Consider the following 25,130-nt stretch of genomic DNA (forward strand, 5'->3'; position numbering starts at 1 on the left):
AAATTTTGAGGTTCTCCCTGCCCACTTACAACCACAGTCTTTAATAATTAAACTGTGTTGGATCTGTTCTGAGGAGGGAAACATCCTGGATCTTGGATCCTGTGAAGTCTGGGGGATCCTGAATAGGAGGACAAGGTTTGCAGAGATGGTTGACATATGTGAGTAAAGGAGAAGAGTCAAACTTTAAATTAAATCACCAACTGGAAAAGATATAATAATAAAGTGGAAGGCTTAGAATGTTAATACGCAGTATAAAGAACTGTCAGTTGTTTTTCTTCTGATTCATGGTAAGTACAACTGGGAGTGCTGTCTCTTATAAATGTTACATGAAACTTCTGACTGGGAGAACCTGTTTTCAGTTGTGTATAACTGACAAATACTAGTCATTTGGGCTGTAATTTTCCAAGCTCTGTTAAATTCCTCAAGCTGATTCATTTGGGGAAATTTCAGACAAAATTGTTTGACTCTTTTAAGGAAACTTGCTAGTAGAAATCAAAGTTTTGTTCACTCTCTAAGAGTAAAATAAAATTTAGTGAGCTTTCACTTGAAAAGGTCTACTTTATCCTGCTGTAAATTGGGGACATAAAAATTGACACTGGAATATGAAAATGGCATTTACCAGGCATATGCTGAAAGTTTGCAAAGCTATACAAGTTTGAAAAAAAATATCAGTATTCTTTTAACAACAAAGTCTATGAAAAGGAGCCTCAGGGAATATTTAAAGCTCCAAAACATTCAGTACTAACCAAGTAGTTTGAACATGCAGAGTAAGAAAGAAAGGAGAGCAAAAGAGACAGCTTTTAAGAGAGATGGAAACAGTCTTTGCTCTCTGAAAGCCTTCATCTCTTTGAGTGTCTTATACCAGTCTATATACCAGCTTTTTGAGCAGTCTCCTTTTTTGATACTGCAGAGGAATCCAACAAGAATATAGGAAACTGTTGAAGGAAAGTTTGGGGAACTAGGGTGGGCTGGTCTTAGGTGAGGGATGATGACATGAAAATCAGTAGACTTCGAGTTGGAAAGAGAAGTATGAAACACTGTAAGGGAGACACTGATCTACAGACAAATAGATTCAAGAGTTTGCAGTGGTGAAAGAATTGTGGTCCAAGCAGGGACAATGCGTACCAGATCAAGAGCACTGTCATTAGGCATTGTCTAATCCTGAAGGACTGACAAGAATGACTTCCTGAGACACGGAGACAGGAACAAGCTTGTTAGTGCATGACTTCAAGTAATAGAGCTGTGTGTTATGTTCCTAAGGGTTCCACTTCTCCTGAGGATCTGTGTGGACATGGGCTGATGCATCATCTGGGTTTTTTATGCATTTCTTAGAAATGCACTTCACAAGTTGCAATATTGAAAAGACATCATTCAAAATAAAAGTGAATGTCTCAAAATGAGAAATACAGTTACAGTTGCTGCAACCTTATTTCTGCACATTGCATATTTATAATAATCTTTAGTTACATCATTGTTTGCTATTTTTCCTCAGATTCTTGTCTGTTAGTGCAGTGTACAGGTTGGACGTTGCTCACATAATGGGTGGTTAATCAATATTCTTTTTCTGCCTCATTTTACCCTTGTTTACTGAACACTCATCAGAACCAGCTATAAGACACAGCTCTTAGGTGTATGAAGATATTTTCACATGATACTCTCTTCTGACAGTGACAAATTCACAAACATTATTGAATTTGTTTTTAAAACACACGTGCTTGTGTGAAAACCTTTTGCAGGACTTCATGTATTTTGTGTGACAGATTTCAGGGATTCCATTTCATCAGGATATAAAGGGTTAATTAAATGAAGAAAAGTCAATTACTGTCTTTGTTTACAATTGTCATTGTCCAGCAATTGTGTCTCACATTAGTGACTTTCTAGGAAAATTTTCAACTGGGAGACTTGGTCAGCATCTTTGAGGAGTGTTGCAGAAGAAGGTCTAGGATTGAACTTCGGTGCAGCTGCCTTCACTAGGACATCATACATCTTTATGTTTCTTCTAACCCAATAACTGTGCTTTATATTTTTTTAATAAACATGATGAAGATTCAGTGGATGACCAGACTCTCTTTAAAATGCAGATTTCTTCTGAAGAGGAGTCCATCCAATATTGTGTACTTGTGCAACAATCGTTTTAAAATGCATAATATATAAAAGATTTGAGTTACAATTGGGTCAAGAACTTTAATTCAGCACATCCTCACTGTCGTGTTTCTCACAATTTTAAGGATATCTCTCCATGTGCTTTTTGAAGGCAGTGTAAGCATAGTGCAACTCCTACAGTATTTTGGGTAGAGAGTGACATCTAGGGGCAGAAAATACATCTTGCTTTTCATGCTTATGTCAACTTCTTTTTTGTAGCGCAAAGGTCTTTTAGTTGCATGCCTGTGTCATGACCTGGATCACAGAGGTTACAGCAACAGCTATCTTCAGAAATTTGATCACCCCTTAGCTGCTCTCTATTCCACGTCAACAATGGAACAGCACCATTTCTCGCAGACTGTGTCCATTCTGCAGGTAGGATTATTGAAATTGTATCTTCTGTGCAGTAGAGTCCAGTGGTGAAAATAAGAATCACATCATTACCCAGTAGATTTTCTGAAGCATGCTTAATTTAGTTTCTGGATTGTAGTACTCATTTAGAAGAATGGAAGATTTATTACAGCAAACCAGGTTTTACAATTAGCAACCCAAACATTCAAAAATCATGCAAAACATAGCTTTCTCAAAATCTTGAGTTTATAAAAAGTATTGTGTATTTGAAGGTCTTGGTTTATGGCCTTCCTCTGGAGATCATTAGCTTCTGGGTCAATGAGGGTTTTTTCTGTGACCATGTAGAATAGGAACTTTGAAAATGAAAAATCAATTTCTCACTTACTTAGATATTTCCATCATATTGTACTTCAAAAAAGTCTTCAACAATCCTGAAATTCTGAAAAAAACCTCTAGTACTGAGGCTTTTTCACATGAGAAAATTGAAAACCTGCTGTAATAAATTCTGTGAACATTAAATGTGTGGCATGAAAGAGTAAATGTTAATTTTGCACGCATGAGAATTGTAAATGTATTTCATTATGTTATTCAGTGCTTCTTTGTTACTCAGCAATTTGAAATAAAAAAATGAATAAGGTAATATTCTGTGAAAGAGAGTCCCGAATATGAGGTCATGTGTCTGTTTAATGAAGATAAAACTACAAGAAAGCATTCAGACACATTTTGGGAAATCCAGGTGTGCTATTGACACACAGGTTTTTTTTTCATTAGTGAATTTTTTTTTTTATGCTCAGTTAGAAGTGTGAGAACTCTCACTCGTGAAGCCAACTGCCAGTCCATAATATATTTGTACTGACTGGTTTTAATTTACCATGCAGACACTCAATGCACAACCTTACCATGCTAGTATGCCACTAATTCATTGTTAACTTTTCTTTCTTTGCGGTCTTTCAGGGAAAATATATTTATTTTCTTAAATACCTATTAACCTTTTAGGAAAAATACATATTTCTATTGTATTCAGAAGGACATCTTGTGATTATGGTTTTAGGCATCATACGCATTTAATCACAGAATAGAAGCTTTATCTCTGAATGTTCCTTCATTTAGGAGGGTATAATTGAATCCTCCGGTGGTGGTATGGCATTAGATGTTTAGTGATCATTCCTCATGTGCATTGTGCGCAGTGAGCATGTTCCTCAGTCATTATCATTTCCCTGTCCAAACCATTTTGCTTTTTTCGGGAAGAAATGTTGTAATCAATGAAAGTCCCATTTTCCAAGAAGGCAAGGAAGGCTTTTGCTTCCCTGCTACCTCCTAGGCTTGCTGTTAGTGTGAGTGAGAAAGGGAGATAAGTGGTCAAGGCTATAGATTGGATTCAAGACACCAGCTACCAAAGCACCCCATGGGAGGTAATTAGCAGCAAAGGCAGATTAGAGCAGCCTTTTGGATTTTCTGTTTTTCGTTTGAATCAAAAAGCCTTACTGAATTCTTGGACTGTTAGAAAAAAAGCCAACTAACCCAACAACCTCTTTAGGGTTTATCTGAATGAGTTTTAATTTTACATTACTAACCTGCAGTACTTTTAAGTACTTTAAACTTTAGAGCTGCTTTGCTAATTCACCTGCAGTTCTAGTGGACACCATACTTAGGAATAGAGAAGGATTCTATTCACTAGCTTTAGCTCAGCAGGGAAAGAACAAAATCTTGGGAGTTGTGCTTTGTATGTACTGCTCAAAAGCTTAAGTGACACGCTCACAACTCGCAGCTTCTGTCAGTACCTAACAGAATCAGTTCTTTTCTAGTAGTACGAATAGAAGCTGTCACAGTGGTCTTTCTGAGTGCAGCTTCTAAAGCATAAGAGTAGAATCTAGAATAAGGTAAATAATAGGACAAATTAGGACAAATCTTGTTCTCAGTGGGTTACACAGAAAGGTTGGGGAGGAAAGGGTCCCCAAAACCGTAAATCATGAAAACTAGTAGTAGTAATTTCTTGCTCCCAAAATGTTAATGATAGGTTAAAAGGTTCTGAACATTTTTTTTTTTTTTTAAAAACCCACCACATTCTTTGACTTAGGAATCTGTCAGAGGAGCATTGAGACATAGATGGTTTGTATTTTCTATTCATTATTCCAAACAGATCTACTTGTCTAAGTAAAAATATTGGAAAGCGATGTTTACGTTCCGGATGGTGAAAGAAACTAGGCCTAATTGTACCACAGAGGATTTATTTTGAGCAAATTATGTAAATGCTTGACGAAAGTCAGGGAAACTTTTTATGAGTTTCAGCCCAAATGCCAATTAAATGTCAAAACGCATCTGTATTTGATATATTTTTAACAATATTTTCTGTTTCTGAATGTGCACACCTTGACATGGCTGGCTCATTCTTTCTTATTTTTCTCTACTTCCTCTCAACAGTAGGAAGACTTTGACAAGTTGTTTTCCAAATCTTAGAAAATAGTGTTGACTTTTCAAAATGTGATATAACTTCTTGAGCGATCACAATGCACGGATATTGTCAGTTAAATGCTCAATAATACATAGTGGAAATTGAAAAGTGACAACAGTGGTGTGTTACCAGAATTTCCGTAGTGGAAATCATTGTCTTTAGTTTATGACTCAGTCAACTCAAGGCTGAACAAAGCAGCTTTTCCCCCTAGATGTTTCAATATTTAAAATAATTAACTTTATTTCTGTATGGAAAATTATGTCAGAAAATGCATCGATTTCAGCCACATTTCATTTGCAACATTAGGAAAAGAAAATTATTTAGTACTTTCAGCTTCTTTTCTTTATCCATACTATGTGTTATGCAGTACCAAAATTGTGCTAAAGTGACTCAGGCACTCAGTTTACCAACTTGACCATGCAGTACTCTGGACCAGGATTGGTCCACAAGTTTCCAAGCTAACACTGTCTGGAACTGTGTCTGTAATACTTATAAATCAGAGAAGAAAAAGCTAGCATTTTTCTCTAGTAATACCTTTAGGCTTCAGAAGGAGCAGTCCCAAAACCAAATTAATAGTTCAGTCATAGGTTTTATTCTAGACAATATTTAAAAAGGAAAGATAAAAATGGGAATTTCAGGCTGTCAACATTTGAATTTGCATCAAAATTTGTCATTGGGTAAACCGCTGCAAAACTGTTGTAACCTGTCTGGTGAAGTAAGGACTGAAATCATCTCAGAATTAGAGCTTGTGCTTTTTATTGGCTTTTTACTTTTTCATAGCTGGAAGGGCACAATGTCTTCTCCAATCTGAGCTCCAGCGAATATGAGCAAGTACTTGAGATCATCCGGAAAGCCATCATCGCCACAGACCTTGCCCTGTATTTTGGAAATAGGAAGCAACTTGAAGAGCTGCATCAGACAGGAGCATTAAACCTTAAGAACCAAGCACACAGGTAAAGCTGCAAACCAGTACTAGATCCCTATGGCATTAATCTAGAGGGAGAAAACTCTTTTTTTTTTTTTTTTTTTTTTAATTGTCTATCAACAGTAGTTTTCTTATATATGTGATTTTTAAGACCAGCAGTGTGTATAATTCCAAATATGTAACAGTGATTTCCATTGCTTTGTATTGGCATTGACCCTGCCTTTGGTTGTCATCTGCACAGTTCAGTGACAAATCATCTGCAGAGGAAACTTCAGTGCATAGGCAGTTAGGTGTTGGAGAAAAAAGCCTACTGCAATAATTACTTTGTTTTATTTTTATTTCAATATTTTTATTATTCTGTCAGTATGCTTTTTAGGGAAAAACTGTGGTCAGACCTCAACATTTGGGAGTTAAGATAGCTCTAAGATTTAAAAAATACAAAAGTGCGTATATTCATATTCATCAATACATGACTGTCCACAAAAGCAAAACTGCAGTCTGGATGAGAGATGTATCTCATAACAGGCTGTATTAAAGCACTGATGCAGTCCTTCAGAGATTCTTTGCTCGAAAGTGGATCCTATCATTAATCTTAATGCATGGAAAAATTAGGGAGGCAATATGACAAAACAGTGAGTCATGATTCTGTTTTCTTTTCAAAAGAAACTTCTGTTCTTCGGTCTTCTTTTGAGGAGTTTTACAGGCTTTAGCCAGTAGTTTTAAATGAATCATTATAGCACTGTAGGAAAAATAGCTTTTGAGAAAGCTTATTTTCTAGTATGGAACTGAAACATCAGACATTAATAAACCTCAACACCTTAAAAAGACAAAGACATAGCAGCTCCTGAAAATCTTAGAATTAAATTTACCAGAAATCTTGAATTTAGGGTTTACAAAATTTTATTAGGATAACAACTATTTAGTGTGTGATTGAATATTCTATTATGTTTATATTTTTAAAAATCTTACCTGCCTTCAGGGCATTTTGAGTTCAAACCCACAAGATAGGCATCAGTTTGTAATGTGGCTAACAAATCTAAGACTTGTTGTTGGTACTGTATGTGCAATAGAAAACTAAATTTGACCCTTATATGGCTGATGAATCCTCTGTCTTAACTCAGGGGAATTGTGCTTTGCCATTTATCTGTTGGTTATATTGTGTATTTGTGTTATTTCCCCAGTATATTTGTTTGTTAGTACAGTTTTAATTACTACCATCACACTTGCATGCAAGTTAACAAGCTCTATGCTTTTTTACATGGAATAGGTATTATTAATAAAGATGCAGGTGTCCTTAAGGGTCATCTTAATTCCTTGATAGAGTGGAAAATTAATTAATTTGCCAGTTTGCTTTGTAAAATTTAGATTCACAAACCATAGGTTTGGACAGCAGACAAGTGCTAGAAAACTGATTATATGAGATTTGTGTGTGTGTGTTATTCTAATAGTAATTATAATTCTACTTATGTCAGTTACTCTGAACAGGTTTGTCAATGTGTAAGACAGAGTTATGTGTAGGATTCTTGTTCTGTCAGGGTTCAAGTTCGTTCCAACAAAGCAATGACAGAGTACCTTGAAATAGACTCAGAACTAATTTTTTTCTTATATGGAGCATGTTGTCCTCTCTAAAGAACAGAAAGAAATGCAGCAACTGGATATGCTACCTTTCTTTTTTTTTTTTTTTTTAATAGACTTATACTGCATTTTCAGAAAATTAGAGGGGGGAATGTGAATGTTTTAACAGGCAGACATTCTAGGGACTCGTCTGTGTATGTGATTGTGTAGGAAATGGTCAATGAACGCTGGTTGCAAACAATGTAGGGAATACAAGGAGGAATATAGTTTACAATTTGTGCCATGCCTTACCAATGAATCACAAGCAAGAGAGGAAGAAACAAGCTAAGTAATGTAGTATATATACATTACTGATGATTGACCTGAGGAAGGGCAAATAAAAACCTTGCAGAGTGATCATTAATTCTTACAATGTAATGTTATTTTATTTTAGAGATAGAGTGATTGGCCTGATGATGACGGCTTGTGATTTGTGTTCTGTAACAAAGTTATGGCCAGTTACCAGACTGACAGCCAATGATATATATGCGGAGTTCTGGGCTGAGGTATGTGTGTTTCTCTTCTCTTCTTTTTTTATAAATTGAAGCATCCAGAAAGGAAAAAACCCAACCAGAAGTATTTTTCAATCAATAATTTGGTGTGCTTGTTCTGAAGAGCGTTTACTGGTGCATGCATGTGTTTGTTGTTTACTCTGAAGCTATTTAAAGAGCTGAGTTAGATATCTAATTTTCAGGCAGTGTTTTTTCTCTCTGTTAAAGAAAATGTAGAAAATATGTCTTAACAAAAAGTGATCAAGCAGCAGAACACAGAAGAAAGTCTGGAAAGTCTTTTGGGTCACTAATTGTAGTTTTAGGAAGGATATATTTGTATTTTAGAAATGCAAAATATGAAACCATCTTCCAAGTCAGCTGCCTTGAAACATACTTGAAACAAAGCTGTAGTATGAGTCTAGGAAATACTAAAGCAGATACGGCAAACCTGAAAATTTTTCTGATCTGACAATTTGAATCTCCTTTGTGAGCCAGCTCAATGACTGGGTCTCAGAGAGAGCCGAGTTTTTAATATACTGAAGATGTACTTCAGATGTACTGAGAATTGAAACAAGGCATTGAACTGTATTAATATAATTGTGTTCACAAATAAAGATTCAGTCTCTCCTGTGTCTTATGCTGAGGAGTAAACGTTGTAATTGTTTAATTTTTAAAGTGGAACTGAGTACTTTAAAAATAAGGAATAAATTTGGAGGTTGTTGCATGGAGCTGAGTAATGCAACTTTAGAAAATACATTGTATTTTCAGAACTATTTTTGCATGTGTGTGGGATAAAGTGTTGTTCTCTTCTTTTATGTGCCCTATAAAAGTTTGCAATGTTCAGTGGGCTTATTTCTGTTTTACACAGGCATAAAATAGAAATCAGACCCATGGAATTGATGTAGCATGCATAAAGTGTGGAGATTGTTATTCTGCCTGTTGCACGTTCATTATGAAATACCAGATGTGCACGGACTGTGTGTGTCTTTAGTCTTCATGTGTTTCATTCTCTTCATTATAAACAGCTCAGACTATAACAAAATATTTGAAAAATATATAAGCTCAAAGATCTAGTTCAGTACTCACTTCTGAAATACCTGCACTGGAAAGTGAGTGGCTTTATGAGTCGTATAATGGAGATATAATGTTGATGGCCCTCAGTGATAACATACTCAATTTTTTGCTTATAGTAAAAAGACTTTTCAATGAAAATCTTGTGAACTCAATCTAGAAGGAAGAATTAAACTTATTTCTACTTGACAATAGTAAAGATGGAATTATGGGTGTAATTGAGCCTGCCCAGATGTTAAATTTTTTGGTAATCCAAGGATGAGTTTATCAAGGTGGATCTTGATATATTGCTATTTCATGGAACAAATGTAAATTAGAATTTATTGACAGAAATTGAATTCTGTAATTGGTGTTTTACCGAATCCTCTTTTAAGAGGAGGTTAACTGAGATATAGCAGAAATTGGATATACTGTGATCCAGGCAGGATGGCTGACAGATCCAGCCACAGGTATAGAAAGATTAGACTTTGTTTCACTGAATAAATTGTTACTTAGTTACCTCTAGAAAAGTATATATAACTACATTGAATGGTTACATTACATGAGTTACAAATAGGATAGAATATTACAGTTCTAAGAAAAGCATAGACTACTGCTTGTAATTAGTACTGGAGTTCGTAATCTTAATATGTTGAATGATGTATTCAGAGTGTTTTTATAATATTTCTTCTTTGTGTAATCATTAACTAAAACAATAACTCTAGAAGCAGTTGTGGCAATTTTGTGGTATGTTACGCTGCGCTTTTTGTCATTGAAGCCCAGTATTGCTGGTGTCTTCAGCTAAGTTCTGCCTTGATAACATGAAACTTTCTCAGAGTGCTACAATTCAAGCAAAATAATATGTTACTCATCTAGTTATATAGTATTATATAGGATTACAAGCTTGTATAAATATGTCTGTTGGGTTGGTGTTTTTTTTTCTTTTTTTTTTTTTTTTTGGTTTGTTTTTTCCTGGTTTTTTGTTTGTTTGTTTGTTTTTTGTGATATGAGGCGATTGTTAAACCCTTTCTGCAGAGTTTTTTAAGAGACTTATAAATCATATATTACAGCTGTACTGCAAGTATGATGCAAACTTCTGGGGTCAAAATTTCAGCTTTAACTTCCTGATCATGACGATAAAAGCAGTGTATCATATATATGTTATCACAGTGAACATAAAAAACTTGTGTTTCTAGTGCATGTGAAATGTTGAACATGAATCTGAGATTTGTTCAGTTTTACTATAATCATTCAGAGGCTGGAAAGCTTTCTCAAAGTTCTGAATACAAGTGTTTCTCAGGCACTTAATTTTATCTTAATCAAATTTCTTAAAATCATATGATGCTAAATGGTTTATTGTTAAGGTTGTTATGGTTTATGTATGTATGTTATGTCTATAGTAGCCATAGACAGCCTTGGATCAGTGAATTGCAGTACTTCAACCAAATGGAAAAAAATTTAAATATTATTTACTGAGGGCATATGAAAGCAATATTTGCTTACAGTTCCTAAATAACAGTTTTTCTGTGCTTGGAATTGGTACAGGCATCTTTTTTCCCCCTCAGCTGAGGAAGGAGGCCTTTCCCTTTGTTTCTTTCAACAGCAAAATGTCTTAACAGAGACTACATTCCATGATTTAAAACTCTCTTAACTACCTGGTGAAAGAAATAGTGCAGAGAATAATATAAACATGAATTTAAAAATAGCTTCCTGATTACAACTCTTGTTTGTTAATTGAACAGGATCACAGTTAATAAGTGATGTTGAGGCCAAAATGTGCAAGGGGGAACTGAATTCCAGAAGTCCCCATTTTTTTCTAGACTCAAGGCACTCCCAAGGCACTCATATAGAAAGATGCTCTGCTCAGACCAGAGTCAATTTATTGTAATGCAAAGTTCTCTTTGAGTAAAGGTAGCAAAATCCCCCTTGGAAAGACACATTGGCACTTGAAGTGTGGCTTTGTGAATCTTATAGGATGTAATAAAATGTGTTCTGGACATACCTTCAATAACTGTAGCAGAAAGATAGAACAAAGACTTAGGGAATGTCCCAAGCTTTCGGATAGCTAAACCTCTGTAAGCTGAACCTCACACTGAAGGACACAGATAAGAAAATATTATATAAGCAGTTATCCTGCATAAGCATTCTCCCTAATTAAAGTGTGTTTGGTCTGACTGGGTTGGAGTTAACTTTCTTCATAGGAGCCCTCATTATGCTGGTGTTGGTTCTGTTGGGAAGAAGTTGGTTCTGGGGGAAGCTTCTGGCATCTTCTCACAGAAGTCTCTGAAGTCATCCCTCTAGCCTCCCCCACTACCAAAACCTTGCCAATACATAAGGTTGGTAAGTTGAAGATCACATGGGAAGCTCAGATATGGGCAGTAAACAAAACCAGCCATTGCTGTAGTTGCCTTTACCCCTCAAGATTAAACATCTGTGGTGTTTTCACAATGCAGTTGAGGCATAAGACTTGGAAAACTTCAATTTGTTACAGAAAGTAGCCAGCTACTTACGAATTTTTAAAGAGTAATTGTTTTCCAGGCCCAATATAGGGCTCAGAAATGTGTTCTAGCTGCTCTGCTGGTAATGGGTGAAATACAGGGAGAGAGTTTTCTCTTGTGCATTACATATATCTGGCCTTTGGGTATACAGCATCTTTCCCAGTATTCTTCCCATGAATGTAGAGAGATAATGTACTTACAGAAAAGATGGTTATTTGACAGGCAACTTCTCCAAAGTAGCATGGTGAAAAAGACTAAATTGTTGACAAAGAGGGCATGTTATAAATTCATTCGGTTTTACTACAGCTTTCCCTTCATTGTGTAGTTGTGCTCTACTGGTATGATGGTACTTTAAACAGGTAATGTTTTGAAAAATGAGAGTAAGTATGAATAGAACAGAATAAAATTTCTTTGGTTTTATTCTTCCAGTTGCTTTTTGTTATGGAGACATACTTGGAAATAAGGCAAATATGTGTATATTGACTTAAAAGTCTTAATTTTCAGCATCTGTGATTTACATTATCATTTAGGTGAATGTATAAAAGAAGCCTCTCCTCACTCTCCTTAAGCATTTTGCTGAAGTTGCCTCAGAATTGTACCACACATTTTTATAAATTCTGGATTTTTAGACTGACAAAGAATGGAAAATAATTTAGGTCTCACTAGTCTTGATTTACTTTTCTCCAGGGTGATGAAATGAAGAAAACGGGTATTCAACCTATTCCTATGATGGACAGAGACAAGAAAGATGAAGTCCCTCAGGGTCAGGTATGAACTCTCTCAGTAAAATGGTACATGTTACAATATGTATATATATTTCTCTCTCTCTCTCTCTCTCTCTCATTCTCTCTTTCTCTATATGTATATACATACATACCATAGTTATGGTAAAGTGTTAATAAACACTATATGTATGGAAAAAACATTTCATATATTAGTGAAAATTGCATTTGAAATTAGGGTATGCAGACTGATGAATTCTATGGTCTGCATGTAAAACTATTAGATTTTTAAGTAGCAGTGAAAAACTTGTTTTCAAATTGTTAATTGAATTACAACATGCTCTTTGCTGTTGTCACTTTCCCTCTTCTTTGTACTTGTAACTCTAGCTCAGACCAGAATCACCTACGATTTTGAGGAGTATCAGTAACACTTTTTATCTTAGTAAATGGTTGCTTCAGCCCTTAGCTAAAAGGTTTTGCTGTTTCATCCTGCGTATAAAATGAACTTTATCCCCTGTTCTTGGTTAAAATATTCAGGTTTAGATTTCAAAATATTTGCAATTTTAGACAAATACTTCTTCATTAGTTATTTGGATAACTACAACCTCTGCTTTTTCACATTCATAAAATAAATAATGTGAAATGTTTCTTGGGGATAAGCAAGAAAGGGTGTATTTCTAAGAGCCTCAATTGTCTAGTTTTCCAAATCTTTGAGTTCTGATTTTCATGTGCACAAGTGTGCAGAAATGACAGGTTTTTGTGCATTCTATAGGGAAATTTGGAATTTTGTAAACATAATTTAAGGGGGAAAAAAGTCTTGAAAATAATTTTTTTGTTAAACAGAAAAGGTAACTTGTCCTTTCATTATCTTAATAGAGAAAAATAACTGTAAATTGTTCATTGTCCATACATATATGTATGTATTTATAAAAGGTGTTTTTATTTCAGTGGCCTCAGATGTTGTGTGAGTTGTTAGCACTCACAAAGCATTTTATGATCTCTGAAATTAACAATTATATTTAAAGTTATCACAAAATCATGGTAGATTGGTAAGCAAGAATATTGAAATTTTTGTATTTTGGCACTTTACTCCATATGCCATATCATATTTTAGCTTAAAACTATTACACCTTATTATAGTAAGGCATTGGCAGTTAATGTACTAAATTTAAGTGTTCAGTATAAGTTTAAAATGAGAAGAAACATTTTTCTGCCTTTGGTTTATTTTTCCACACACTATTTTAGTTATCTTTGAACATCTTGAAAAGTACACGGTATTACAGTATGTACAGTTATCTTGGCATTTGTGAGAGAATTGTTAATGAAGTGAAAGATCTAAGAAACAAGCTTTTTGTCTCTTTAAATTCTAGTAAGTATTGTTCAGGTGTTGTCTTCATCACATTCCCTTTTACTTTGTGTGCTGTTTGGTGCTTCATAGTCATATAACAGTAAAATATTCAACTAAACAGGACATTAAAAGCCAACTTCACTAGTATAGTTGTAGTTTCTGTACCTTATAACGTTATGGCAAAATGTGAGATTTAGGACGTATATGACTCTGTGAAAGCAGCCCTTCCTATATTTATGAAGAGACTGAAGAATTTAATAAACTATTTTCCTCCATTTCCGTGGACTCTAGCAAAAATACTTATTGAGTATTTTTATGCGAATTTTAACTAAAGCATTAACATGTTATGTAAATGACAATGATGTTTAGGAAATAGGGATTTGTATAAACATGTAATCTCTGAAAATAACTACTTCTGTCTCAAATACTCATGTCTGATAAAAATAACCTTTACTTAGCTATTCCTCTCACTTGGGTGCCTGGGTCAATTGTGCTTTACATCCTTTGCAGCACAGCTCATTTAAGGTCTCTGAGTTTGGTGTCTTCCTATTGTGAAACCTGCACTGAGGATTCGTTCCCAGCTTAGCAAGGATCCATTCACCTTCTATTCTGCCCCTCCTTTTGGAAACTGTGAAGAAAACAGAAATGACAAAACTATGCAGTGACCTGAAAGCCCTTTTAATAAGCAAGTCAAGCTAACCTGAGAAATGGAAGGAGAGGAAAGGAATAGTTCATATACTTCAGGCATTCAAAGCTTATCCCAGAAACCCAATTTTCATGTTGAAAATAAAATTTTACTCCTACACAGCAAGGATAAAATGTTAAGGGTGATCTCTTACTTCAGTCAGAACATTAAGAATCCAGCTCTTAGAACTAGAAATATAGTTTAGGATACACAGCTGGAGAGACAGAGATAATTCATTTCACAAACAAAAGATATTTTCTACTTTCTCTTGCTAATTCATCTTTGGGATATACATACAATACCTTTTCTGCAGTGAGCAAACTTTAGGCTTTTCTGTCTATGTTTCAACATAAAAATCAATCTGGAATATTTTATCCAGGTAACCTCAATGTGTTACAAAAGGATTGGGTGAATTCGGTCTGGTCAGAATTGGAAACTCTTGCAAAGGAATGTTTTTCATTACCTTGGCTTTTTTCAAAACCTAAATTAATTGAAAGCCTTTTAGGGTTTCTCCTCGTTGACTCAATGTGCATTTTACTCAGAAGCTTCCAGGACTGTAAAGGACACCTTTTATTCTAAATGTCAGGATTCCAAAGAGAGTTGTTCAGAATATATTGCAGATGAAGTTAGTTTGGTGGAAGGATGAAGTTGGTTTTGCAAGGGCAACACACTTCTTATTGAGCCAGAAGGTCTTGTGTGACCATATCTAATGCCCCATTTTAATATCTGATAGTTGTTGGGTAATCTACTTTTCCCTGTGGAATAAAATAGTCCCCTTCAAAACAAAACAAACAAGAAAAAAAGTAAAAACAAAACTAAAAACAAGTAGGAAGAAAATGACACGTTATGCGAAATAGGGTGGATGAGCAGACATCCCAGCTGTGTGCAGCCTTGCCTTTTCACCTTCTTTCAGTTGGTTACATCATAAATACTTTAGCTCTCACTGTTGGGTTCACAGATCAGAAAACGTTTCTCATTTTTATATAGTAGTAAGTACAGAGATGACTTGGTTGCATAGCAGTATGGGAGGAATCTTTGTATTGGTGAAGAAGAGTTTCCCTCTCACTTCTGAGTAATGGCCAATGTTTGGCTATTAAAAAGAGATATTATCAAATGCTTTGGTTGTGGTACAATACGTAGTAATTTCAGTAAAAGGCATTTAAAAATTTTGCCCTAAGAAAGAGATCATAGTGCACTACTGTAACTATCTTAAGAGTCTGGGGTAAGTGACTGATGCTATAATGAGTCTGAAGGTAACCTGTCACCCTTGATGATATATAAGCAACATTTTCTAAAAATCCCTTCATTTCATGGCAATTCAGCTATGGCACTGTAGCTGTTAGAGGCCCCTAAGCCTGTATAAATCAGCTATCATTAAAAAGGTGCTCATTTGATGTTCTTTAAATAAAATTATGGTAAAAACATATCATTGAACTGCATACATGAGAAGAAACTACAGACCAGTAGTACACACCTTTTAGAAACTTTCCAAATGTGCAAAGCCCCCAGCATGTTAAGTAAATTGAGCTATGTAATGCACACCCTGGAGGACATCAGAACAATCCAGAATCTGACTGTATTTTGGCAATGCTACACAATCTTCCTTTTCTAAAAAATAAAATCATCACATGAATAATGTTTGCAGAAATATCTCTGCCATCTCTACCTACTTTCCATGACTAGTGACATCAAAAAGCTAGACAGATCCTGAGCAAATAAAATGAATCAATTGAATAATGAAAGGTTCTGTAGAAAACCCTACTTGAAGCAGAAGTACCAGTCATAAAAGAAAGGCATGTAAGCAACTTGCTATTACCAGAGATTTCACTGTTGCTGCTTATTTTAAAGGATTCAGATATTAAGAGGAAATGCAGAAGTGTGAATAACTAATGTAAGCAGTAATTAAGTGAATAGTCAACAGCTTTGAGCTCGCTGGCTGTTAGCTTCCAGTGTTGTAGTGTTGTAGTTTGGCAACATTTTTTTTTCATTCTTGTTTTTCGTAGATTGGATTCTACAATGCTGTAGCCATCCCATGTTACACCACACTTGCACAGATCTTTCCTCCAACTGGGCCACTACTTCGAGCATGCAGGTGAGTAAATGTACATAGCGTGTAGCTTGGTCAAAGAAAAAGAAAGAATGCTTTGCAAGTTTGTCTGGAAATACAGACTTTTAATTTTAGAATTTGCATGCAGATAAACAGAGATACACATATTACATTAATCTATGCAGAAACCCAGAGGCGATAGCTAATGTCTGGGACTATCTGAAGCAGATCTACAGACACAGCTGATTAAAGTGTATTGGATGCCAAAAGTAATTAGAGAGGAACAGTTCAGTGTTTATGCATCGCTATCTAGGCTGCTTAAGTGCAATTTCCTTCTGTGTCCTTTTTACTTCAACATGGTTTTCACAACAAAAATTCTCAAGAATTCTGTTTCATTAAAAAGACATGGGGTTAGCATGTGGTTTTATTTCATGTCAGATCACTTTTATTAAAAAGCAGACAAAGAAATATCCACAAAATATTCAGTAATTGGCAACATAAGAGTAGTAACACTGGGATGAGGGAGAGTCAAATATAGCTTTCTCCTATGAATCAACTGGTATGTAGCTTGGGTTCTTCTGGCAGAGAGGCAGGAGTCCTTTAACCTACTGGCTGCTTCTACCCTGAAATGTCGGTGGATTGCTTTGTAGGTAGGTCTGTCCAATAATTATATCCTGGACCTTAGCAATCTTTCCTGACAAAACGTTTGTTGAAACCAGTGTGTATTTCATGAAAATGTTCCATTTTCTGGTTAATCAGTATTTTCTAAAAAAATCCAGTTGGTTCATCAAGCCAGCAATCTTAAGTTATGTCCTGTGGGAAAAGAGGACTGCTTTCTTTGCTCTTGCTAGTATCTCTCTTATTTTTTGTATTTTTTTTTCTATCACAGTCCTTAAATTCAAGCTTCCATGGAACTTTTTATTTGTGTTAAGTAATGAACAAATGCCTTGAAATTTAATATACTACTTAGCAAAACTGTTTCATTCACACCCAAACACTCTTTCTTACAGCTATGAAAAGAATGTGTAGGTCTGTATCAATAGTACAGTCTTATGAAGTAGTCTTATGTAAAACAGTGATAGTATAGTCTTATAAATAGTATAGTCTCATGAAAAACAGTGAGTATACAGGGACCATCTTTAATAGTCGTCTCCTCTAAGGTGTCTCTGCTGGGCATGGCTGTGCAACCCTTAGATGGATATGAAAGGACTATTCAGGAGGATTGGAGACTATACCTGTGTAGTTATTTTGTTAATGGGGCTACAGCTGGAATTTTGGTTAGCATCTGTGCTATAAGAAGAGTGGATAAAGACAGTAGCGATGAAGAGAAGCTCTTTCTTTATAAAAGAGCTGAAAGAATGTTTTGAGTTCTTAGTAGAGAGAGACTAAATAATCTGACATAATATATTTAGTTTATCCAAGAGTATCATAGAATCACAAAATGATTTGAGTTGGAAGGGACCTTAAATATCATCTGGTTTAATCCCCTCACTATGGGCATGGACACCTTTCACTAGACTGGGTGAAAGCCCCACCTGACCTTGTCGTGAACACTTCCAGTTTACTTTTACTCCCCAAATCATTATCATATGCTCTTAACATGAAAATGTCTTGCAGAGTCTGCATGATTAATAAAATAAGATATCAGGAAAGTTCTCTTACTAGCACAGTCAAATGGGAGGTCTTAAAAATGAGTTTGTATTTACTGTAGAACTATTTGCATAGTCAGTACCTATGGTATGAAGTTAGTGTTATTATTCCCCTAATAGAAACTGAGGCTTAGAGAGGCTAGGTTGAGTGCTTAAGACTGCACAACATCTTTTTTAGAAGCAGGGTTCTAGGAAGACACTGATCTTTTGATTTTTGGTCTCAAAAATCTGGATATCTAAATGAAATTTATTTACAAAAGTGGCCTGTATTACTTGATGGTCCATCTTTTACTACTCAGACAAGGAGGCTTAAAGTTGAACTGTGAATATCAAACACCCATGTAAATATGTGTTCTAGATGAAAGATTCTCCATAATTCTGAAGATGAAGCATGAACATCTTTTCAAGAGCATATTTCTCTGTAGAAGATGTGATGTCTGAAGTAAAAACAATCAGACTCCTGGCAGAGATAATAGGAACTTTTTCTGTTGCAGAAATTATGTTTGTTATTTGTAATTCAAAGCGTAATACTGATACTCCTGAAAGCTAGGCTGACACAGACTCCACACTGGGCTGAGCTCTGTACAGACACAGCTCCCTGTCTTGCTATTGTGTATTCTTTAATTTAGATTGTGCTGATGAAGAACTGGAGCATAGACATGTGGATGAGGTTTAAGATCTCCTTAAGAATAAAGAGCTTACTGAAAATCCACACCCTGGCATAAAGCCTTCTGAAGAGCAGTTTTATCTTGGCCTTGAAATTACCCTCTGCTTTGTCTTTGAAGGGAATGAAGAGGAAGCTTGAGTTCAGACTTAGACATGCAAAATAGGAAATCAGAACACAGATCTAACTTCACAAATTATTAAGAATGGATGTTATTGCTGGGTTTAGAATAGTCTAGTGTATTTCAAGTAGCTGATTTTGCACTACATTTTTTTTCCTTTATTTTTGATGGGTAACTGTTATTCAGTGTGAGGAGAGGAATAGAGCCTCATTCTTGTTTGGTATTTCCTCAGTTGCTGACTGAACAAATTTCGATATCACCCCTTCACCAGCAATGCTCATTCTTGGAACACAATATTTAAGCTGCTGCATCCTTGAGTTCTTTGAAATGCAGACACCAATAATAGCAGCAAAAGCAGTCAAGACAGCATGTCAGCATCAAGGTTTTTCTTTTGAGGGCCTCTGAGCATTTATTCCAGACACTGGTAGCCAGGGTTCACTGGAAGCTCAAGGGCAAATTAATCGTACGATCAATGCCTTAAAAAAAATAAAAAAAGTATCACACTGATATTCCTGTGGTAAGGTAGCAGCTAACAGTCTTGGTTTTCTTGTCTGGTAATTTATTCCACGTTTTTAAATGCTCTCTTGTAATTCTGTGTACATCAAAACTACCAGTCACCTGTGTTACAGTGTTCAGAATAAGTCTTTTCTGTGTTTTGTAGCCCAGGTACTCAATAGGCCCACCAAAGAGGCAAATATATAGTAGTGTATTTATTTTGAGCATTAAGTGATTTATTTTTTTCCTTTATTTCAGACCAAATAATTTAAAACTGTTTTCTTTGTCCTTTTATGTCTGAATTCTTGCTGAAATTGATATAATTTAAAAATGTTTTGGCTGCAATTCTCATCACTTTCCCAGTTCCAGGAAAGAGACCTAGCAATAGTGATGGTTCACTTTTTCTGATCCTTAGTGCCCACTTGTATTAGCTGAGGTTCAGTGCCATATTAACACCGGCTTCATGGTTTCCAGTTGGCCTGGAGCACTGGCAGAAAATGGTGTAGGTGTTCACCCTAGGGGCACCTAGGAGCTTTCTTCATAGACTCCATCAGATACTGCCTTCCACCACAGAGTCTCTGCTGACATGTCTCTCCTGGCTCACAGCTGAATTTTCCTGCAGCCATGAAGGCTGTAAATTTGTAATGGAAGCAGGTGGTGGCCTCTAGCATCAGGGCATGCCCTCGGACAGGTGTGCCAAAGGCCTGTATATAGTCAACATGGATATGAATCAGAATTATAAAATGGGATAACTGAAGTTGAAGGCTGAAATAATGTAAAGATGATAAAAGCCTGATGACATACAAGAACTAATATACAGAATAAATATAAATATCAAAGTATAGTACAACAGACAGTATTGTTACAAATAAATAAATCCTAGTAAACTCATGAATAGTGCTTTACCTTTGACTTTTTTGCATCTCCAGGGACAATCTCAACCAATGGGAGAAAGTAACAAGAGGTGAGGAAGCCTCTATATGGATTTCCTCCCAGTCCCTTGCTCCTGGGACCTCAGATTCTCTTCCTGTGAAGATTGATGACTGAACAGCAGCAACAGATTGCTTCAATCTGAAAAGCACCCCTTCTTGTTTTGGGGATTTTTTTTTGTTTTGTTTAATTTTTATTTGAAAAAAAAAAGGAAAAAGAAAAGCTACAAAATTCTAACTAAGAAGTAGACCTGCCTAGGAAGGTAACACCCATGGAGTTACCTCAGCTAAACGACTCTGGCAGCCAGTCTCCTGACCTACACCAGTGACACAAAGTCAACAGAGGGAAAATGACAACCCAGATGTTTTGGAGTCAGCTATCAAAAGAGAACTTATGACTTGTGAATATAAAAGACTGGCCTTATCTCATGGGCTACATTGCTGAGGCCTTAATTTAAAACTGATGGGGGGTGGGGGTGGGGGAATCTTAGGGGGTACTTCTAAATTGTATCTTTATAGTAAGGGTTTCAATGGTACTTTTATTATACCGTACTGTGGCTGGCTTTAACACCAGTGTCACTTGGGAGTTCTTGGCTATAAATAGAACAATATACCCATTGCTATTGTGAATGTTTATGTGTGATCTACTTGTAATCAGTTTGAACTCCAGCAGAATCCTTGGAGATTATAATTTATGCTTAGGTTACAGTGAATTCTCTTGCTGCAAACTAAAGGAAAACCAACATTCAGGTTAAAGTTTTAAAGTACTTCATTAAGCATCATGATGCAAATTGTCTGTCACTCATAAGGGAAATGTTGATAGAGCTAGTGATGGTGCTTTGTTATTTAGAATGATTTATAAACCTAGACAACTCCTCCCTTAAAACACTGGAAGTACTGAATAATTATCTCTGATATGAGAGGGAGTTTCAGGTTGGAGTTTTTGTATCCATAGTGACAGAAGTATCAGATTAAAATTTAAATGTGACAGCAAAGATTTCCTTGCCTAGCTCACAATTGAGTAAAGTCATAATTTTTATTTCTACCTGCTGAGTTGAATTTTAAAACATACTAGAGACATACCTGAAGTATGCTATCTGCTGGGAACAAAAGCCTTGTCAGAAAAGTCAGGTCTGATAAGAGGGATTGTGGTACCATCACAATAAATCAAAACTGTGTTTGCATTGACTAGCTTTTGTGTTGCACAGTAACACTGCATGTCTTCTACTGCTTTTTCCCCCCCATCCCAAGATGAGTGAAATTAGAAATCTTCTCCATTTGTCTGTTTGTTTTTTCCCCTAGTTCAGCAAAATTTCCAGGATTAGCACTGCCTTTCTTAGTGAAAGAATAGCTGACTGAAGAAAAGTACTCCAAAACAGTGTGTTTACAGTTCTGTGCTGACTTAGGCTTTAGCCTTACAAACTTAGGCACAGCCTTTAAGACCTTACGTTGAATGCCACTCTTAAATTTAGTGTAATTGTACAGAATATGTTTCAACAACACTTAATTTGCCTTTGTCCTTTCTCTCAAAAATAATGAGAAAAAAATCTTCACCGTGATCCACACCATAGGTGAAAACACCGTCTTTGCACACCTTTCACATACAGCCTCTACTGCATTATATGCTTTTTCACAGGTAATGAACACTTGTAGTGGTTCCATGATAACATGGCCATTGTGTAACTGCAAAAAATACTAGTAGTGACTTAAAGACAGAATACAGGTTCTCTTTTTCCATCTCATGTCTTATGGGTTGTATTGCTCTAATAGGCATGCCATCTTATGGGTTTTGTGTGAACAACTTGGACTCTTGAGTTTTGCCTTCTGTTATGGTCGAGCACATGCCACTATCTGTATATGTGTACAGTGTGTGTGATCCATAATCGCGTAATGTATAAATGCACCTAAGCCTTTGCTGTACATAGAGATCCCACAGGTTGAGAATTCAATATGAAGTTTTCTTACTTGTATGACACAGGTTACAACCCCATAATTTTTTTCTGTTTGCTTTGCCAATTCTAAATGCAGAAATTAATTGTTAATCACAGCAAACTGTTTTGGAATTAAAAAAAAAAAAAAAAAGGGAAAAAATTACACCAAAGTAGAATGAATAATATCTCATGCTGTGTCCTCTGTTTTACTCTTTAGCTATTCTGTTTCAGCTAAATCATGCAGATGCAACCTTTCATCCACTTAGTACTTGAGACACAATCCATGGATCCTAGATCCTAATTTACGTGGAAATTATCTAAATCTATGATGACTACAAAAATACTCCTTGAAATTTAGATACCCCAAGAAATTGGTGGAATGTTTTCCTTCATGGTTGAAGTATATTTGTTATTATTCTCCTCTTTTTTTTTCTCTTGGTTTAAAAATGCTGATCTTAAAAGCATTGCGACAGTATTCCTTATCACACTGTGTCTGTGTGTATGGAAAGCTTTTCATTCATCTTTTACTCATTGACAGTAAAGATAACTTCACTAGTTCTGTTTCTTACCATTTAAAATATTTGACAGTATCACATATGATTTTATTTTGCGGTTTATAAGTACTGATAGAGAGCCTGTTTCCCTTGAAAATTTTTCAAATTGGCAGTCAGTTGTTATGTCTCAACTGAATCAGGTACTGTTTCTAATACAGAACTATCCAAACCTCATAAAATATATGTTTGCTATAATATAATGTCTATTAGAATTAAAAATTTTGGCTCCAGTGCCTGTGGTTTGGTTTGATTTCCTAGTGTGTAAAAGGAGAAAGGTCATGACAAAATGTTACTCTTTCTTAGCACAGAGATCAACAAAAATAGCCATGATTGAACTGTAATTATTTAAGCAAATATAGTCTGTCTTACCATTTACAGAGTATAGATCCATATGTGTAAATGTTTTTTTTAGAAAAAGACTTATTCCTGCACTTCTAAAGTTAAAACCACTGAAAATTAAAACTTTGGAGCTGCATTTGAATTTCATGACTCAAACACATATTGAGATTTAATTGTTCGAAGTTGACTCATTAAGTTAAAATGTGAAAAGACATTCCTCCTTGCATTTTACCGTACTAAAACTGATCTTGCCCAAAATCAACAAGAATGTATAAAAAGCCTAACAGTTCTTTCCTTTCCTAGAAGTGTTAGACTTTATATTCCCAGAATTGCATTTTTCTTGTTAATAATTCCAATTGCTCTTCTTCTCTAAGCCTAGTAAAGGTAAAAGCACTGTTTGAAGCTATAATTGAGCATTTCTAATGTATTATGAAATGGTGCCTGAAAGGTATGCACTAAGTGAGAAAAATAGTTGAGATGGCACAATACTTGTCTGAAATACTGTATATTTTATTACAACACTAACAGAAACTCCACTGTTAAAATTAATCTATGAATTTTTTATGCTTGTGCAACATTCTCCTATAATGGTATATAGGAGAATATACTCCTATAAACTCATAGCAGTAATATTTTTTTTTATAAGTGACCATTAGAGAAATGCAATTGGATTTTTCTGGCTGGAGTATATGATCAAGTATATTAAATTGGAGGAGACATGCAAAGAGGAATTCATCTTTTGATGTGGCACAGATTTCTTTCATGTGTTTAAACTTAGAACAGTGTGATCAGTTTGCTGTGACTGCATTTAGAGCATTTAATGTTTAAATTGTAGGGATAGCAAAAAGCACTATTCATGTTAAAAAATATAGAGATTGTTAGATGCTCAAATCAATTATGACCCTCTTGAAATAATGCATTTGCCTCAAACACTGTGATATAGGACCAGTTCTGTGAAGTGTAACAATTAATTTATTAATTTTAAATGTGGAAGCGTCTTTCTGCACAATATTACAAGGAAGTTCATGTTCAAACTTTAATTATATATCCCAATCTAGCAAAGGCACATCATAACTTCTGTTTTGCTTTCTGACCAAAAACTGTGCTCGATTGTAATACGGGTGTATACTCTGTCAAAAAACCTAAAATAATGGACTGCTTTCTAGGGTAGATCAAACTGATTTGTAGAGTAGTTTCATAAATATTCAAAAATCAGGTTGGGCTGTTATGTGAAGAAGAAAGAACTTCAAGGTAACAACATTCAACTTTACTACATTTAGTGAGCTGAAAATTTTGTTTTATATATATATATATTTACACACATATATATATATATGATACATATAAACTTATCTTTGTAAAAAAATATGCAAGTGCAATAATTTAAAGAGGTCTTAACTTTGCATTTATAAATTATAAATACTGTACATGGTGTGTAATTTTTTCATGTATTCATTTGCAGTCTTTGTATTTAAAAAACAAACCTAAACCTTTACTATTACGTTTGTACAATAGAACAGTAAGCATTTATTATGATATAGTTAAGTTGTAAATAAATTCACAAACGAAAGCAGCCAGTACGTATGCATATATGGGTGTCCTATTGTGAAACCTGTTTTTGCTTTTACTGCTGGCTCTGGCACAGCAAGACTACTTCTGTGGATATGTAATTATACATATAAATATATGTATGATACATAAAATATATTTAGAAATGTTCATAATTTTAATGGATATATCTATACATATACTTTGGTGTGAATATTACTGAATACAGAGTTTTTTAATATTATTTTTCATGTTTATTTTTGCTATTATTGGGAATGCAAGTGAGGGATGGGAATGTGTATATGTGTGTTTACACCATGAGTAAACCACAACACAAAGTGATTCAAAACATAGTGGGGTCTTTTAAATAGATAGTGCTTGGTTTTCCCTGTATTTTCAGTTTATTGCTTATGGTGCGTTTTCCCAAATTAAGACAATTTTTTTTTGTAATATATTTTTATCACCTACTGCAAGTTCACATTGTCACAAACTTTGAAGGGATCCCCTTTTCTGTTTGCCCTCACGCTGCCAGAGAACTTACCTTGCCGTTGGCAGATAACTTCCATACAGATCCT

At 35.2% G+C, this 25,130-nt stretch overlaps 1 protein-coding gene across 4 annotated transcripts in view; it reads left to right on the forward strand.

Annotated features, from left to right (window-relative positions):
- PDE10A (phosphodiesterase 10A) overlaps positions 1 to 24,799 on the forward strand; it is a 358,481-nt gene extending 333,682 nt beyond the window's left edge. For all 4 annotated transcript variants that reach the window (XM_050316279.1, XM_050316278.1, XM_050316277.1 and 1 more), the window contains 6 exons: positions 2,362 to 2,517; positions 5,726 to 5,898; positions 7,879 to 7,990; positions 12,211 to 12,291; positions 16,282 to 16,370; positions 20,184 to 24,799. In XM_050316279.1, coding sequence (XP_050172236.1) covers positions 2,362 to 2,517; positions 5,726 to 5,898; positions 7,879 to 7,990; positions 12,211 to 12,291; positions 16,282 to 16,370; positions 20,184 to 20,301 — 729 coding nt within the window. In that variant the 3' untranslated portion in view covers positions 20,302 to 24,799. The remainder of the gene's footprint in view (positions 1 to 2,361; positions 2,518 to 5,725; positions 5,899 to 7,878; positions 7,991 to 12,210; positions 12,292 to 16,281; positions 16,371 to 20,183) is intronic.
- Positions 24,800 to 25,130: the final 331 nt, after the last annotated feature.

The sequence above is a fragment of the Myiozetetes cayanensis genome, unplaced genomic scaffold, assembly GCF_022539395.1.
Source record: "Myiozetetes cayanensis isolate MyiCay16 unplaced genomic scaffold, myiCay2020 scf2-11, whole genome shotgun sequence".
NCBI lineage: Eukaryota > Metazoa > Chordata > Aves > Passeriformes > Tyrannidae > Myiozetetes > Myiozetetes cayanensis.